At 33.6% G+C, this 19104-nt stretch overlaps 3 protein-coding genes across 4 annotated transcripts; 2 read left to right on the top strand and 1 right to left on the bottom strand.

The window, feature by feature from the left end:
- Positions 1-1496: 1496 nt before the first annotated feature.
- Positions 1497-8934, top strand: LOC100185118 (NFU1 iron-sulfur cluster scaffold homolog, mitochondrial-like). 2 transcript variants are annotated; one of them, XM_018816125.2, is made up of 8 exons: positions 1497-1634; positions 2245-2438; positions 4121-4265; positions 4949-5012; positions 6380-6518; positions 6976-7088; positions 7152-7292; positions 8615-8934. In XM_018816125.2, the coding sequence occupies exons 1-8, from the start codon at positions 1564-1566 to the stop codon at positions 8639-8641; spliced, it is 894 nt and encodes a 297-aa protein (XP_018671670.1). In that variant the 5' UTR covers positions 1497-1563; the 3' UTR covers positions 8642-8934. The 2 variants fall into 2 exon arrangements, with proteins under 2 accessions (XP_018671670.1, XP_018671669.1); XM_018816124.2 differs by lacking the exon at positions 8615-8934 and adding an exon at positions 7464-8607.
- Positions 8935-11221: 2287 nt separating this feature from the next.
- Positions 11222-14172, top strand: rs23 (protein). The gene is given in 4 exon segments (NM_001032507.1): positions 11222-11241; positions 11457-11616; positions 13485-13605; positions 13994-14172. Coding segments are annotated over 4 exon segments (432 nt in total). The 5' UTR covers positions 11222-11237; the 3' UTR covers positions 14141-14172.
- LOC100180408 (EF-hand calcium-binding domain-containing protein 10-like) lies at positions 14131-15851 on the bottom strand. Its single transcript, XM_002131014.5, has 4 exons — positions 15601-15851; positions 14675-14839; positions 14362-14452; positions 14131-14302 (listed from the first exon to the last, which is right to left on the bottom strand). Exons 1-4 carry the CDS (start codon positions 15719-15721, stop codon positions 14260-14262), a joined length of 420 nt encoding a protein of 139 aa, XP_002131050.1. The 5' UTR covers positions 15722-15851; the 3' UTR covers positions 14131-14259.
- Between the last annotated feature and the right edge of the window lie 3253 nt (positions 15852-19104).

Here is a 19104-nt window from a genome sequence, read left to right as displayed (position 1 = left end):
TTAATCTTTTTTTTAATGGGAATGGTATGTTAGTGACCTACATAGATGTATGCGTAAGTTATATTTTTGCATAATAAATTGCAAATTTGATATTTATTTGATTCAAGTTATGATCATACTTTTTAATATTTCATACCCAAGCCCCCATTTTTTCGAATCAATTAATGTTTCATTTTGTAGCTATTAAGTAGCGGTACAACATATTCAAAGCTGGTGCGTGCGAAAATCCTATAAATATGTTTTTATGACGAATATTAATATTCATAATTCATATTTTTTCGAATTTTAAATTTTTGATTTCAGAATCGGTATCGCTGGGGTCTAATTAGTACAGTGTCCAAATTTTAGGTTGGTGGCACCAGTAGAAGGTATCGAAAATGGTCGCTACATTATCTGTATTCTAAGATCACCTTGGTCTAGACTACCTAGCAAATTGAAAAAACTGTGTTGAACGAGTACTTTTAAACATAAAGTTGACGTTTGATGACGTTCAGCTGCAATGCATACTTTAAATTTGTCGTTAACTGTCTACCGTGTTGTTCTGTAGATTGAGTTGATATTCTGAGTATACCACAGTTAAATGACAGATAAATTTATTTAAAAAGACTTGGTTAACTTTTTAGCAAAATTAGCCTGTGTAGATTATGTATATATCCGATTGTGTAGATTGCGTGACTTGACCGAAAGGTGGCGCTATGTGTTAATTCTATAGATTGCGTTAGTTTAGTTAGGACATATTTGGTTAAATAATATAATTATTTATTTAAAAAACTTCGTTTACTAATTTGACAAAACAAGACTGCGTAGATTGCGTGTTTTAGAGAAGATTGCATGTTTTAGAGAAGATTGCGTGTTTTAGAGAAGATTGTGTAGATTGTGTAGATTGCGTAGATTGCGTGTTTTAGAGAAGCCCATGAGGAATAAGATTAAAACTACCACTCGAAATACTAGCTATAGCAAAATATTTCGAAGTGCTAAAACCTGCTTATAAGGTACCTGCTTATAAACATGAACATAAGGTAGTTCTGGTATATAGTATACGAATACGAATTGACTATGTCAGCATCGTTTTCGGTCCGTTCTGCTGGTAGTACGAATCTAAATTCATTAGTAAAATAAAAAATAATTTCGAAAATATGAATTATGGATATTAATGTTTGCCGAAGAATATTATTTATTCATGAATTTTATAGAAAAAAGCTTTGGATACGTTGTAGCGCTAAATGTTGACCCTTTTTTCTGACAAGATTTGCTAAGCATCACTGGACTCCAATGTTATCGAGGATTCTGTCAGAATGTCAGGGGTAGTTTTTTGTTCGTAGTAAGCCAGTATTATGGTAGTAACGGATGTTTTGTTGGTTTTGTTTTTAATATACTTTCTTTAATATACTTTTTAATATAAATATTATTCAGTGCGGAAGTTACAACCTTTTTTTAATTTAAGGTAATCCAAGGAATAAACCTTTTTTTAATTTAAGGTAATCCAAGGAATAAAAATGTTTACTTTACATTTAGAGTAGAGTTTTAAGTATAGGATGGTTTAAAAATCAAATTAGATGTATAATGTTCTATAACTGTTCCATTTCCACCATGTTTTGTACACCTTTTTCACGGCAATCTACATCAGAAGTAAGGTGAGTTTTATACCGACTTTATTGACAGTTTAAACTGTCTTAGCTACCTGGGTTTGGAATGTATCAGGTATTCCTATCATTGCTGGTGTTTAATGTTTATAGTGAGTTTCTCAGGTTGAGAGTATGATTTTTTCAAAATACCGATTGTATAATTAATTTGTTTGGCCTTTATGATAACTTAGTGATTTAGTCAGTTCTATACACAAGTATGATTCACATTGCATTGCACAGTTTTTATATCTTAAGCTGCAATAACACTGCTGTCGTAGCTCAGTGTTCAGCATGTCTCTAACTGAAGAGGTGATGGTTTAAGGTCCTTTAGCACTGTTAGGATTGTGGGCGCATGTGTCCTTGGGCAAGATACTTTATGGCAATTGCTCCAACTCAGGTTCCAGTGGTCACTAATAGTTTGTCTAAAACAACCACGCACACAGTTTGACAGTTACATTATTTGTTACTGGTATGTGACGACCGTCGTTTTCCACCCAGTGACGATTAAGCAAGTTACATAACAGATAAAGATTAGACTTTGCTAATGTGGATTACCTGTTTTAAGAAGAATGAATAAATCTTTTGTTAAAAATATTAACTTTTCAAATATGCTAAACAGTGTTTCTACAATCCACCGAAGCAATCAATACAAATACACAATATCTAAAGCACCAACTCTTAACCAAACAAAATGCAACTATGAACAACTAGCTGGAAACACTTACAATATTTATGAAGAAGAACCAGCGTTAAGAAATGTCTTAAGTCGGAATATAATGGTTGCGAGACCTGGTCTTGTTGTTGTGAAAAATGGTAGGTAACTTATTTGTATATATATATATATGTATGTTAAAACCCTTTAGTAGGAACAATGTGTTCTCCATGATCATTTCTTGTTTGGTTGTGTTTAGAACAATTTTTGAAATTATACAGTATTATAGGCGCCTAACTTTTAAAAAGACAAAGCACACATAAGTTTTAAAAGATAAAAGTTTGTGCCGGTGAAAGCATGAACTTTTTTCATGTCACATTATTAGCTTTTTTGGTAAATAGACTGACCATTGCACTATCACTACTGTATAGTGATTACGTTAAGACATGTTTGTAATATAGACTAGCCTATTCAATTGTTTATGCATTTATACTGATTACTGGGTAGTCTACAAATGATAGTCGATACTCTGATTTATGTTTAGGGTATATACACATATCTTGCATTTTGTCTAACTATGTTAGGCCCCTATATGTACAATGTACAGTATATACGAAAGAATATATTATGTTTACAGCAACTATGGATGCTTGTGACTTGTTGTTGCATGTAGTTGAACTGCTGCATGGTTTTGGTTATGTTAAACATTTTTAAAAACATCTTCTAAAAAAGTCTGGAAACAGTGGTGTATTTTAAATTTAATATATTTACGATTATTTAATATTATATATGTGTGTTGATATGAATATTTAAATGGATGCACGGTGTGTTGAGTGTTGTACAGTAGTGTACTTTAAGTTTTAATATGAAGAAATTTATTAAAAGTTGTTTTAGTGCGGTGTTTCCCCAACCTTTTTTTAATAGCGCCCACTTTAGGAACCTCTGTATTTAGAAGACAAAGCTGCCATGATTAAGAAAAGGCATGTAGTTAAAAACATGCAAATATAAATATATAGTACTGTGGGGGAAGGCAGGACACCTTTAACACATAATATCCAAATGTTCAGGTCGTATTTTAAACAATTCACAATATTCAACGGTAGCCATGAAAATACGGTTTTATAATTCTTTTAATTTTCTTTGTCTACTACCAAATGGGACAAGAAAATAGAATGAAAAGGTGTCCCATCTTCCCCCACCCTTTTATAACTCTATTTAGCAATCTTTTCACAAAAAAATAATATCTTACAGTCCCACATTACATAGGTAACCTTCAAACAAGATGTTGATATTTGTTTCATCATTTCTATGTTTGGATTGCTTTGATGTTGTGAGAGTCTTTTGCATGGTCATGTAATAATAACCCAACAAGCAGAAATATTTAGGTATGGCAGTCTATCATTTTATTTTGTACATAAACCTAAAATCCAATTTAATTTGGTTAACCATGTTGTGTTATATTAATCTATGGCTTTATGCATGTTTTTTCCTTGGCATTTTATAAGACAAGTAATTCAAATTAATCAGCAGTATTTGCAGGTATATATACATTTTTTTTATAAAAAGTCTATCATTTACAGTTACTTGCTTGAAGTTTGGAACACGTTAAAGTAAAGTTAGACTGTATAATGTTTGAGGCTCCATAAAACTAAGCTTAGTAGTTTTAGTATGCACCACAAATTAATTACAATTTTTAAAACACATTTACAAATATTTTTTTTTATAAATTCTACTAACTGCTTGTGTTTTGTCACAACCTAAGCACCTTATACTGTGCCCAATTTGCTATGCAACTAATATTAAGAAGCGTTCACCTCACTTATATTTCTTACATGATCTTTAGCTCCGAGTTTGAACATCCATTCAGTTGAGGTTGAAAGTGGGAGGTCCATGATATTCCATCCAGGCTGTCCAGTGTTGCACAATTTAAATGAGCAGAAGATTAAATATCATTCAAGACATCCTTGTTATCATTCACCATTAGTAAGGTAATGATAGTGAGTTTGGGGCGTTTAGAGAACATCTAATTGTACAGTTGTTAATTCTAAGTTCAATTTAAACATTTATTGTTGTTTAGAAATTAGGATAGAATTGGTAAAGTAATTGCATTATACATATGGTTAAAAAAACAGAAAATAATTGCACATTTTATGGTTCAACGAAATGATTATATATATTCATATGCACATTAAATTCATGGGTAAGTAGTGTGCACTAGTATCCACCAAACAATGAAGTCGTAAAATAGATTCAGGCACATTCATGTAATATATTGATCAAGGTCTCCGTGGTAATTGGAAAAATGCCACTATCCAATTAGAAAACAATGGTATTGTGACCTATCACTTAAATGTACCCTTCGTTTTTTAAAAGTTAGGTCAATTATGACTAGATTTGTTAGATGGTTTTTATAGACCTAATATTTTAGTAGAACATTTGTTTGATCCTACATTCCTACCTATCTGTATTTTTTTAGGTAATTAGGTATGTCATACCATGTTAGTTTTGGTTATTGCCGCTTCATATATATTTTTTTAATTCTAAAAAGAACTATTTTAGCAAGCTATTTTTTTATTTGATTTTTTATTTTGTTTTTTTAAATAGTGATTATGTATATATAATATATAAATAATAAGGATTATGTTCCATAGTATTTCATTTTTTTAAACAGACAAATAATGAAGATAGATGGCATTGAGAGCGTTACATTGTTTACAAAACACATCCACGTACAGGTAACTTCTCACTTTCCTTTCATTGATTGCTTGATAAATATTTTATGTTTCTCAGTGTTGTTACTCATGTTACATCTTATGTATGTACACGAACAGCCATCTGGGCCATGTACTAACTTTGTAAGCTTGTAGTTTAAGGAATTATTTCAAGTTAATATTCTCAGTAGGATAAGTGTTAAATAACATTTAGGGTCACCGTACACTTGGATCCAATGTTTTTTAAAATCCTGTATTTTACAACAAATTTTAAAAACATATATATATATATAAATAATATATTAAAATTTTTCACATCAAAACCCTTTAGTTTTAATTGTGTATTCTCGCTTCATACCATGGTCTGCTTCAGTCCACACAGATTAAGAAACTCTAATATGGATAAAATATGATGTTGTGGAGTAGGCGATTACAATATACACATTTGGATTTCATCATTACATATTTAGCCCACTGTTACTTAGTTTGATTAACAAAAAACAGTTCAGAATATTTGTGTTGGTAAACTAACATAAAGAGTCACTACTTTCATTAATTATTTATTATTTTATGTTTATACTTCATCATGATTCATGATGATTCACAATTATAAAAATTCCCAAACGGCTTGAAAAGAACAATATTTATTCTCTCTATCCGAACAGCAGTGGTTCCCAAGCTTGATCTGCGCTTGCACCACTTTTCACAGTGTTCCCATGTACAGTTTAATTAGAATATTGCTTTTCATAATCTAACCTCTACTTGTGATCTAAATAATAAGGAATTTGCATTTTAAACATGAATTAACAGAACATTTACAGACTTAATTACTTAAACTACATTTCCCATAAAAATTTATAAGCATACAATAAAATTTCAACTTTCACAACAATAATCTTTGTAAAACACAAGTTTTTAACTCAATTAATTTAATTGGCTACCAGTGCCTACTTAGTGTTGCCAGATTGTGACAACGGGGTTAAAAAGTATTGGTGTGGTCAAATGTGTGATATTTTATATGCATATAAAATTCTTGTATGCTTATTGGCTGCTTTAATGTAACATTCCTTTGTCCAACTGCAAACCTAAATCAATACTCAGGCTAACAGATTGTTAAGCCTTTCCCAAAAGACCAATTTCCAAAAGCTTGCTTGTTATAAATTTGTTTGGGAAAGTACACCGTTATAAACATTTAAATATATAATACTTAGAAAACTTAAAACCATTAAGATTAGCACAGGTCTTGTATAATATGATTTTCTTCCATTTCCATGTAATTTCATTCAATTAATTAGTTGGTAAATCTTAATGGCAACCAACTCTAAGGTAAATAAATTTAATTGGTTATCAATATTCAACAAATTTTAACCAACTTGTTCTAATACATGCAGAAGAATACAGACACCTTATCTCCACAATGGAGTTCAATTAAACCAATAATTGTAGCGACTTTGATCAATTTCTTTGCCTCTCAACTCCCAACCACAACACACCATCAATCGAAGAGGTTACATTACCATAAAGAATCAGGTAAGTCAAAATTGTTCGTGTAGTTTAACAATCTTGTTTTGTTGCTATTTTCTTTCTTTTTGTTTAAAATTCTTTTAAATCTTCATTACCGTAATTAAAGTGACAAACAAAGTTATTATTAATATTATTATATTCAAAAATCATTATGTGCTAATGCTTAATGCATAATGTGCTCGCATAATAACCAAGCACCGTGGTTGGGTGGTTGCAGCACTTGACTTGTTACTACTGGATACCAGGTTAAAATATCAAAGGTGTGGGGTATGACATGTGTTCTTGTGCAAACAACTTGGAAGTAATTGCTTCAACCCAGAGGTCACTAATGGATTGTCCAGATTTACAGTCATACAAAATGTTTTTAAAAAATTACAAACCATTAAAAATGGTATGCAATAGAACACTCGTAGTTTTGCTATGCCATGCAAGGATAAATAAACGATGACTTACAACCATACAGGTGAATGTGTTGCATACGGTAAACTTGATGACATAGAATACGTCATTGATGACCTCATCAACTCACGCATCCGACCAACTGTACAAGATGAAGGAGGTGACGTCATATATAAAGTAAGCACCACAACAACAATTGTTTTGTCATAGATTCGCAATCCAACAAACATATGTTTTCAGGATTTTAATCGTGGTAATGGAACGGTCTATGTGTTGTTACTCGGCTCTTGTCTCTACACACCTAAAGCCACCAATGCTATTACTTCGGCCACTCTACTTCTACTTCAGTATCATGTACCTTGTGTTACATCTGTTGTTCAGGTAACTATAATGTAAATGCGTCTTCTTTTATGTATCATTGAATTCGCGTCTTTTAATTTTGCGGCTTTTGGTGTTAAATGTCAGCCAAAAGGCCGTTGGCTCGTATTAATACAGCATGAATTTGTTTATCACTCCAATCACGATAACGGAGATTCTCTTACCTAAAATCAGAAAAGAGACGAGAATTTATCGCAGAACGACAGCCGTAACATGAAGCTATGAATAAAGTCAAATATATTCGTAAACGTAACGAATAAATCCGCGTATAATGTTAAATAAAAATTAAACAATACTGTACACGTTAACAATTGTTTCATCTTTAAACCAAGAGTAACATTCGGAATTGCAGTTAAAATTGCGAAATATTACAGTCGCTGGCGATTTGCATCAAATTTACGTGTTCAGACTGACATGTATATCACACACTCCATCGATTGTGTCATATAAGGTCATGTCTTAAAGACACTTAATAATTGGATAAATAAAATTGATCTGAAAAAGTAAATTAGTTAGGCTTGGATATTAATTCCCAAAAGCCCGCTGTCGTTTACTGGTTTCCCATCAATCGTTGATTGCGTATTCAATCATCGATCCGCCATCGACGCACGACGATCAATATTACGTGCTTATCATTCCCTATTTTTAGCAGTCTTGATTAAAAATACTGAATGATAAATTTATTTATTGTTTTTGTTGAAAAGTGTTTTTTGTTTGATAAGTAGAATGTGTAAATGTGATCCTTTCCAATTTGTTGTCGAACTTTTGTTCTTAGTGTTTGTTTTCATGCATTTGCTTTAAACCTTAACTAGTTGTCACAATCGATGTAAATTTTTACAAAAAAATCGAATGAATGTTTGCGACTAACCCGCCTATTTATCACATAATTAGTATTTATCGAGTTGGCAAAAATTTCTCTAAGCAATTCATAATGCGATATAGTTAACCCTGGCCCATTGCACAGTGAGGCGTCTCCGTCTAGCTCAGAAGTTATACGGTTTAAAACACTTCGTTGCTAGCACCTTGGGCCTTTGAGGCAAAACATTATATGATAGTTGCTCAAACCCGTTGTTCACTGACGGGTTGTATAAATTGCCAACCATACAGAAAAACAAAGTCAACTTCGTTGTTACTCGTAAGCTGACACGAGATATATGAAAGTGAACACACGTGTTATAACGACTCGTTTTCTCGCCACGCGAAGATTATCAAGTTACCATTTTTTCTAACAAGTATAATATACGTGTACTTCGTACAAGTTACTTTTTTACTCGGTGTTTTTATTTTCGTGAAACCTTTGTACATAATCGTACCTTTATTAACAGATATCATCAAAAGGCCCTACATTGTAACGAACAATTCTTTACGTCGTTTCCTATTTATTCAGTTAAATATCATGCAGCCGTATGCTTGATGAACAATAACAGCTGAAACACTTGCAATAAATCGTCGTCCATACTTGTTATCTTCAAACCACCACATTAGTTGTGTTTAAAACACTGTGTCGGAATTCATGGATTTAATCTGTAACTGTTTCTCATTAGTTTGTGATTTGATTTGTGTTATTATTTGTTTTTTGCTGTTTCCTTAATTGATGTGAAAAATGTGTAAATATTTATAATACAATCAAGTTCCAAAGTTTAATTGTGTTTTGCTGTAACGCAGTGCTAATTTGATATCACAAAGGTAGTTCAATTAAGAGTAATTTATCCAGCCCAGTGGTGGGTTGTTAACTTCAAACTAACAATTCTACAGAAAAGTCTGTTGCCGTGATATATTCGTCCCGATTGATATATGTGTATATCTCGCGCTATTGCGCTTGCCCCTAGAAACTACTGCGCATGCAAATACAATGACCACTTGATCCGAATTTATTACAACCCTCCGTTGAAAATGTCCCAGACACGACGTTTTCACGTTAAAACTTTAGTTTTTGATTTAAAGTTAGCAAAAATGAGTTGGTATGTTGTTTGTAGCATAGAAAAGGTAAGGACTACTAAAAAAAATATTTTGTGCTAGTTTATTAAGCAAATTTTACTTATAATTTACAGATGCGCCCTTACAAATATATCAAATATGAAACAGCGCCCTGTACGAATATACCAATAGGAACGAATATATATAGTAGGGTGGGGAAAGATGGGACACCTTTTCATTCTATTTTCTCGTCGCATTTGATACTAAACAAAGAACATTTAAAGAAATATAAAACCGTATTTCCAGGACTCCTATAGGCCGTTGTAAAATGTTTGAAACCTGTTCAGGACATTTGGATGTCACGTGTTAAAGGTGTCCCATCTTCCCCCATCCTACTATATTACGACACTGGCGCCGTACCAAAGTGGTTAGCGCCCATACCTTTAACTCGGAGGTATTGGGTTCAAGGCTCGTCGCTGCTACCATTGTTGGCCTATGTGTCCTTGTGTAAGATACTTTACGGCAATTGCTCTAACCCAGTGATGGTCACTAATGGGTTGTCCAAATTATCAGCCATACATAAAAAGGGAAAAAAACAACAAAATAACAAAGATGGTAACTCGTAAGCTGGCACAAGGTGTTTAATCCGTGTAATAACGACTGTCGTTTTCCGGCCAAAAAATAGAGCAGGTAACATTCATTCATTCAAAATCGCCTAAATAAATTAAATTATCGAAAGCTGTCACTGACGTACATTAATGATTATTGTTATTATTATGATCTAAAACCCAGAGGTCTATCATTTCATATTATTTTTTTATTTTAACCAAATAGTTAGAAATCCTTGGCCTTTTTAAGTATAGCTGCGTGGTGAAAGACGGGACACATTTAGCACATAATATCCAAATATCCTGATCGACTTTTAAAAAAATAAACAACGGCCTATGGGAGTCGTGATTATCCGGCTCTATAATTCTTAGAGAGTTGTTCATTTGCGTCTCAGAAAACAGAATGAAACGGTGTTTCATCTTTCCCCACCCTATTATATTTCAAAACATCCTTGCTATATCATTTTGTATTGCAGGTGTTGCGTTAACTTTCAGAATTGTTATGCCTTTGAGCCTTTAAGGAGTCCTTTAGGTTGTGAAATGTGTCCCACTTAATGTACTAACTCGACGGACTAGATGTCGATTTAAAAGTCGGTGGACAGTCCTTATGACACGGATGCCACATAGCAGTCACACCGTGCCCGTTTTTGAATTACTATGTGTGTAGCTTTGTAGTTTCGCTTTAATTTGTCAGTATGTTTAAGCCTATACGCACGATATTCTTATAATTAATAAGTTATGGCGGTACTTGTGAGCAGAGCCAGAGAAACTTCAAGTAGACCAACCAAACGTCACATTATTACGAAAAAACTGAACGCCAATTTGTGTCCAAAATACGACAGCAAGTATAGGGAAAAGGTATGTTTTTCGGTAAATTATCCGAAAGCCTTGACTTCAAGAATTCGTAAGTCTAAAACACACATCGGTAATTTGTTTTCTTTGTTAAAAAATGTCAAGAACGGGGTACGAAGGTGTCAACTTGTGGCATTTTAGTCATTTAATAGGAGTCAGTTTAAATTAATTTCGCATAAAACGTTTTATAAGATAAACAAAGGCTAAGCTATTTCTAACGTTTTTCTGAAAGCGACAGTTGGACTACCGACTACTGGTTGTTTTTAAAACTCTGTTGGAAAGAGAAGGCGATGATAATGAAAATTCGAACTTCGATATTTTTGTCAGATCTCTGTAAATAATAAAAGTTTTTTGTGAAATTAATTAAGTGCCCCCACATTAATTTTATGCAACAAACACGTCGACGAATACTCTTTCTTTGTACCTAACTGTCTAGCACGCCAGCATTAATAGCACCACCAAAATAAAGCCATAGAAAACATACCAAAACGTGGCATTACAGCTTATCTGATTTAGATAGTTGTCGGCGTTGCATTGTGGGTCGTTCCTTTTTACTACACGCCGTGAGAAAATGGGTTTGTGTTTTGAACTTATTGATTTTAAATTAAAACCAAGCCGTTAAAGTAGTTTTTTTACTTGTAATATGTTTGCTTTGAAGACAAATTTGATGTAAATTCTTGTAGTCCTTGCTGTTTATGCGTTACTTTCCCTTTGCACCAAAAATCTGCATAAACCTTTGTAAAATAGATAGCAGTAGTATGAATAATCACGACACGTAAAATTGCAACAGGTAAACCCAGTGGTCTTCGTTGTGCCCGAAAGTTGAAGAACAGACGTCGTGATCAGAAATGGCACGATAAGGATTACAAAAAGTCTCACTTGGGAACTGCTTTAAAAGCCAATCCTTTTGGAGGAGCTTCACATGCAAAAGGGATCGTACTTGAAAAGATGTGAGTCTCTTTATAAATTGTAATGTGATGTAAGATGGGACACCTATAGCACATAATATTCAAATATCCGCTTTTCAAATTGTTGGAGTCATAGGCGTAAAGTTTTACTAAACGTTAGGGTTGCAAAAACCAGAAAAAAACGAAGTCTTCTGTTTTGCAACCTTTTGTTTTCCGTTTGCATGCTTTGTAAATGCTCATACAAACGGAAATGAATTCCGAATTACTTAGGGATAAGACAAATTAAAATTACGCAGGTTTGGCGAGTTTGTGTAATGAGAAACGGTCGGATCTAATTGCCCGGCAAGTGACGTCACAGTAGCTATGTCGTATGCGCCCTTCGTCAAGCCCGCAAGAGTGCAGTGTACAATTTTCCCGTGGCCGCGGCGGAAATGCGTAAGGAATGCGGAAATATTTTACGCGAAACAAATATTTTAAATTTCATATCGTACGCACGTTGTTCCGTGATGCAATGAAAGTTACGTGAAATTGTAAATAATAATACATACATATTCTGTTTTTAACTCCATAAACCACAAATTCCACATGTTTCTAAATATGAAACATTGTTACGTCACAAGTAATATTGTTACGTCGTTAGTTCTTTTATTGCGGTTATCTGCGTATTGAATGACTCTATTTAACATAACAAGCGGTATTGTGACACTATCCAATTACACATGGATGTGGTAATACGTATGAGGATTCTTCGCTGTATCGCATTCCAAACAATGTAGGTCGCAATAATCTGTTTTTAACTGTAAGCGTGTTTTAACAACTGTTGTTTTGTCTCTATAGCCTGCATCCTGCCTTCTCGTTTAAAATATTTCTAAATCTTTGCTACTGTAATCGAAGAGACAAATAAAAAAGTAAATATAATCAACAAAGATCTGTTCTAGAAGTAGCGCTGTTTAATATTTTATTTGCAATATTTTCCCCAGCCAGGCAGCATATTCATCATAGGGCTGTGGATTTTCCCAATTTTTGTTTAACCAGTAACCGTTCAGTTTTACCGTTTAACCGCTACAATAAAGGTGTCTTGTTTAATCGCTTTTCTTTTGCGAATTTAAAGGCAACTTTACAATGTGCGTATGGACTATGAATACACACGCAAATGTCCTCAAGGTCAAAGTAATGCTTTCTTATTTGTATTCAAACCTGTTTTAAAGCACCAGTTGGCTAAGTAGTGAACGTGTGAATTGCAATTATGATGCAAATACTTAACGTGAGAATTGCTGTTATGTCGTATTTAATTGACGGGCTAAACGATCACTCCTATGATGTAATGAATCCACATGTCAATGCTTGCTATTGCATAATAAACATACTGCCTGGCTGAGGGAAACATTTAGGTTGTCCATTACGCCCTAATAATGTTGCAAAACTAGTTACCCTGTGGTATTTCTATTAACAATCGAGATTGGCGATGGGATTGCAGTTGTGGGGCACGAGCAAAGCCACAGCGTTGCTGCGTTCTATCACCTTTTGTGTAAATAAGACAGATATTGATATACCTGTATGCTTTATGATGTCATATTTAGGGTAACGACTTGAACTTTCTATTAGTGGTTAACCGTTTACTGTTAACTTTTCCACAGCCCTAAACATTATACATATTTATGACTTTTTAAACCATGACGCATGTTAAAGCTTTACCATAACACTCATCACATAGTTAAAACTATTTAAATATCAGACATTACGCAGTATACTAACGTGTGGCGCTGTGGCGTAAAAACATCAGTTTAAAAATGCTTCCATTATTTACTTATCTCATGTTGGATGTTTGTAATAAAAGTTTTTGTTAAATAAATAAAAAGAAAAAACAGTTTATAATTTATGATTTTATTAACAATGAAACATATTTGTAGTGGTGTTGAAGCTAAACAACCAAACTCAGCTATTAGAAAATGTGTCCGAGTGCAACTGATCAAGAATGGAAAGAAAATCACAGCTTTCGTTCCTAATGATGGTTGTCTCAACTATATTGAGGTAGGATTCTAGTTGTACGGGTGTTGACACAAATTAGTTTTGTGTTTGCTTGATTATTTTTACTCTTGTTTAACTGTGATCAGCAGTGTAAATAAAAATAGATCTCTTACATTGTTTTTTAATCGTCTATTTGCTTAAGGTTTTAATTAAGATTATTCTGCTTATCTGACCAGGTTTTTGATATTTTATTCCCATTTTTATGCAATTGTTTTTAAGTACAGATGTATTGTACAACTTTACTGGTGTTGCAATTAGCCTTTTTGAACAACCATTAGTTACTAAACTACATTAAAATAACTGCCTAATTATGGGTGAAGAAGGCAGAAGCACTGTTGTGGTATTTTTTCTGCAGAATAAGCTGTAATCTTGATTTTTTGATTTCTTGTAGGAAAACGATGAAGTTCTTGTTGCTGGATTCGGTCGAAGTGGTCACGCTGTTGGTGACATCCCTGGTGTCCGATTTAAAATTGTAAAAGTGGCAAATGTTTCACTTCATGCTTTATTCACAGGCAAAAAAGAACGACCACGATCATAAAATATTTAATGCTGGCTAAATAAACCATGCACAAAATACAATGGTTTTATTGCAAGTCCATATTTATAAAATGTATCGACCTGAAAGAAATATGGAGAACAAAATGTAAAGAAGAATATTCATTGTTTGAACGTAGATGAAGATTTAGTCAAACCCTGTTTCCTGTAAGAAAGAAATGAAGTTAAAAAGAAGTTTTTACATTAGATATAAAGTTAACTTACGATTCTCTAAGAAAAGTATCAAGAGTTATTTTATTAACTTCAGATCCAGGTGGATATTCATCAAAGTTTTTCACACCAAGAGTAGATAGTGCTGTAAATAAACTTATTCCTTTAGAAACCATTATAACAGAAAAATAACAGGCCTATAGTGATGGGTTACTATGCGATTTGGTTCAGTTAAAGATAGTAGTTTACTAGGCTTTTTGTAAAAATGATGACTTCCCTGAAATAAAATTGGTTCATCAAATATTTTCTACTAATGCTTAAGATTGAGTTGCTGTTGAAAAGGTAAAATATGAAAAAGATTTTTTACCTTCAACAAATTGTTCTCTTGTAATAAATCCTCGTTTAGTTGGATCCAGCATTCCAAATATTGAGGTCAAGTTGCTATCATCAAACAGGCAGGGATAATACATTCCACTCTGTTTTGCAATCTTTAGCTTTTCAAGTTGTTGAATAAGGAAAGTTTTTGGATCATCTGGAATATAGTAGTTTGGAAATTCAATTGTTGTCACTTTATTAATTTGAAATCATACTTTAAATCATTCGATAAAAAGAACACCTCTTAAAATATGCATTCTGAATGAATATTGACATTCTATAACCTATCTACTTTAGTTTATAATGTGTTACAGTTACATTCACTATTTCAAATGATTTTTGAATTATTAAAATATTTGCAACCACGTGCAACTGCGTATTGGTTTTTTGACCATAATTAAAAAGCCATTTGAGGTATCGGACCAAAAATTAGTTTGTTAAACTTGTATGGTCATTTGACATCTATTATACGTAGCTGCATAGCGTTTCTGGTTGAAATAACCAAAATATTTGCAACTCGAAGTTTTATTAGTTACCCAGAAAAATCCCAAAATATCTGCATGTTACAACAACCGGTTGTTACCCCCCAGTTTAGTTCATAGAAATCTAGATTACAACACTAAAGGGTTTTTATGAAAGTATGAAACTAAAACTGGATAAAAACACAAGTACAATGTTATGCTTTTGCTATATCCATAAGTACAGTTAAAAACTTAAAATATAAATCGATTTGTTTTTTCAATACACGTTCATACCAGAGAATAATTATTAATTTCTGTGCTTTTGATAGAGACTGAACAATTCGTTTTGTGTGTCTTATCACATGTGTGTTTACAAACACGAAATTAAGGGTAGTATATTACTTTTTATTGTAAAAGCAGCTTTATGTATAAACAACACAATAATGTATTCAGATACCTGGTCTCCCGAATATTAACATGGAGGTCATATTATCGAGCAAATCTAGTACTCGATGTTTTTCCAAGTAAGTACCAGCTTCAAGTTCACGAGGATTCTGGTTCTCCATTTTGGAAACCATCTTCAATATTTTTAACAGTTGAAAATGTGAGTTTTGGGAAAATGAAGTATCCAACGTTGTCTATGACAACCATAGAGGTTTAAAATTTCAAGAACCATCTACTGTGCACGTAGTGAAATTTTTCGTCGTTTTGAGGGGCACGAAATACACCTTTAAATTCTTGTTATAATATTGACCTATTTTGTTCGTTTATGCACTGTAAACAAAAGATATATGGTAGATGTCAGACCACTTGGACTTTACATGTGTTTATGCGACCACCGAAACTGTTTCTAACATTTTAATTGATATCCAGTAACAATTAAAAGCTTGAACAAACTTGGAAAAATAGTGTACGTTTGGGTTTGCTACCTATTGACTTTAAAGAGGTACCGTGCACGATTGCGCATGCGCCGAGAACCTACTGCGCATGCGAAGTAGGTCGGATCTAATACAAAGACCATCTGGTGTCGTGATATATTCGTTCCGATAGCTCGGAACAAATACAATACGAGCTCCAATAAATACGTACCGACTAAAAAAGTTCCGGGGAAAATTAACACAAAACATATTCTACCATCTGTACTGTTGGTGTCGCTATGATTCATTTTTAGGTGTTACGTAGCGCTATAACATAAAGTTTTAACAGTTCTAAAGACTTTAAATCTAAAACTAAAGTTTTAACGTGTAAACATCTTGTCTGGAACGTTTTCAATGGAGGGTCGTAATAAATTTGGACCGGGTGGTCAATGTAATTGTTTCGAGCTGTTGCGCATGCGCAGTAGCGTCTCGCCGAATGCCTATAGCGCCCGGTACAAATCTATCAATCAAAACGAATATATTACGACACTGGTTCAAATTTATTACTACGATCCTCCGTTGAAAACGTTCCAAATACGATCGACCCCTGACCCTCGACTTCTATTTACTAAAGGGCCAGAATGATTTAAAAGGTTATAAACCGTGATGGCTGCTTACCGGTTTGTATTTGAAATATTATCGTACCGTCACATTTATGCAATGAAAAGCACGCACTTTTGCTTATTCAAATGACAGGATACTAAATTGATATAGTTTGTAGCATAACATGTTGCTAAAGTGTTGATTGGATAACTTAAAGCATTTCAAAGCAAAGAAGTACAAACTCATGCCCTTTGCACAAGGTTTTGATTGTTTCCTCTTGTAATGCTTGGAGGGAAATTCCGTTGTTGACCGAACGTTTAATGGCAATCAAATGTTTCCGTTTTCTGCTTAGTGATAGGTTATGCCAAATCAATTTCACAATGGAATAAAGAACGAAAGCAAGTGCTTTGTGCGTTATTGTTCAAGTGTTTCAGTCGACATCAGTGGCAAATGAATGCACTTACAGTTCATTTTTATGTGTGGCTGATAATTTGGACAAGAATATAACATCCACTAAGAATAACATTAGTCCAGCAACGTAGCACAGTTGGTTGGCGCGCCTGACTTTAACCCAGAAGGAATGGGATCAAGACTTTTGCCGCCACTATTGTGGGCGTATAGGCTACGCGTTATTGGGCAAGACACCTAATAACTGCTATTGCTCCAACCCAGTGGTCACTAATGGGTTGTCCAAATTATCTGCCACGCATAAAAGAAGTCAAAAACAATCTTAAAAAATAATAACCCACATAGTAACATACGTGGTAATTCGTAAGCTGGCACGAGGTGTATTAAACATAACATTCAGCATGTTTAACGACTGTGGTTTTCCGACTACACGAGGATAAAATAAGTTTCATTTATTTATTCAGTACGATCAAATGGCAAATCTGACCGAAAGTAGTTTCATTGAATGAATAAAACGTATTTATCACAACATGGCTAAGCGACGATATCCAACATAACACCTGGCTGCGGTTACGAGACGCCCTTGACGTCGGCATCATATATGTTACAATGCGATCGCCTATATTAGTAAAAACTTAAATGGATAAAAAAATATTTATCAGGTTTTGATCTCGTCTGTAGTGCCATTTTAAGTAGGACCAGCCACGCCCAAAGCTAGTATAGACCAAGTTAGGAAACGGATTGTAAAACAATGAGTTTTGTTTTCCATTGTCGCGCGCCTGTGACGTCATAGTCCCAGCCATTACGGAGCCCACGGCATAGCACATTTTATCATTGCTGAGTAGTGAGTACTGCTTATTTTCCAAATATTGCGTATTTTTAAGAACCAAGCACTTCTGCGCGTAGAAATGTCTTTCTACTAATGTTATATCGTATTACGATAACAAACTTCACATAAATAATCAAATTTTATTAAACACTCAATCACAAACTTAACACGTATACCCGGCAACGAAACTTAAGGTATCTCTGTAAAATTGTCCTAATATTAAAATGACACTAAGGATAACATTACTGAGTTACTATTTTTGGTCTTCTTCTTGAATTAATAATAATAAACCACCCTTTCTACGTTTATAAAATCGGGAACCGCGAACACCTTATCTGCTAGTACTTAAGCAGTTTGGAGCTTCATAGTCACTCATGTTGGATTATAAATGTAGTATATACTGGTTCTGTAGATTCGTAGGTATGAGCATATACTATTATGTAAACTAAGCTGATTGCTGCTAGTATTAATCGCCAACGTAAAGTACCCTGTTAAACCACACTGTACGCTGAAAACCAGTTAAAATACTAATTTACTAGAAATAAATTTTTGGATTTAATATTATATAACAAGATTTATATTAGAACTTATATTTTAAATGTTAAAACAACCGCTAGAAGTGTTTTCTAGCTTTGCATCGCTTACAAAAACCGAATGAACAAACGCCGACCATGCATTTGTATGGGCGATTCACGCTCTGTGGGCTTCGTAATGGCGGACACAGGCGCTGTTTTCATACGTGACGTTGGCCACGCCCATGTAACTTTGGAAATACTTAAAATAGCACTACAAAAAAATTATCTCGTGATAGCAATGATCCGTTTAAAGCTATATGGAGACGTAAATCAAAACACTAAATATCGGCCGTATAAATAAAAATAGAACACTTTGAATAAACGAACACAAAAGCATGACTTGTAAACAAAATAAAAGGTTTCTGAGGCTGAGCAAATTTTTAACTAAAACAAAGTTCTACAAAAAAACGAAAGCTTTTAGAAGAATTATATACAGCAGAATCGTTATGGATTTTAAAAAAAGCAAGTGTATGTTTTGCAGTTTGGCAAACGAACATTAATGGTTCCTTAACTACTGTAAATACTTGCGTGCGTGGTTTCCCAAACTCTATTTGTAGAATTATAGAAACGGTTATGCTAAAAAAAATGCGCGAGGGAACTTTCGATTTTTTTAAGCGAAGGAACGAATGCAGTTTCTCGCGCTACAGTTAAGTACTCGTTTTAGCAACACTTACTCACATATCGTGTTT

The sequence above is a fragment of the Ciona intestinalis genome, unplaced genomic scaffold (assembly GCF_000224145.3).
Source record: "Ciona intestinalis unplaced genomic scaffold, KH HT000143.2, whole genome shotgun sequence".
Taxonomy (NCBI): domain Eukaryota; kingdom Metazoa; phylum Chordata; class Ascidiacea; order Phlebobranchia; family Cionidae; genus Ciona; species Ciona intestinalis.
The sequence above is the reverse complement of the archived record's forward strand: the minus strand, read 5'-3'. Positions and strand labels throughout refer to the sequence as shown.

Coding starts and splice junctions, on each gene's coding strand:
- LOC100185118 (XM_018816124.2), top strand. CDS start 1,564: ATGTTCTATAACTGTTCCATTTCCACCATGTTTTGTACACCTTTTTCA. Junction 1,635..2,244: donor CAATCTACATCAGAAGTAAG/GTGAGTTTTATA, acceptor TATGCTAAACAG/TGTTTCTACAATCCACCGAA. Junction 6,519..6,975: donor ACATTACCATAAAGAATCAG/GTAAGTCAAAAT, acceptor ACAACCATACAG/GTGAATGTGTTGCATACGGT.
- LOC100180408 (XM_002131014.5), bottom strand. CDS start 15,721: ATGGTTTCCAAAATGGAGAACCAGAATCCTCGTGAACTTGAAGCTGGT. Junction 14,840..15,600: donor GTTAATATTCGGGAGACCAG/GTATCTGAATAC, acceptor ACTATATTCCAG/ATGATCCAAAAACTTTCCTT. Junction 14,453..14,674: donor AAGAGAACAATTTGTTGAAG/GTAAAAAATCTT, acceptor GTTTATTTACAG/CACTATCTACTCTTGGTGTG.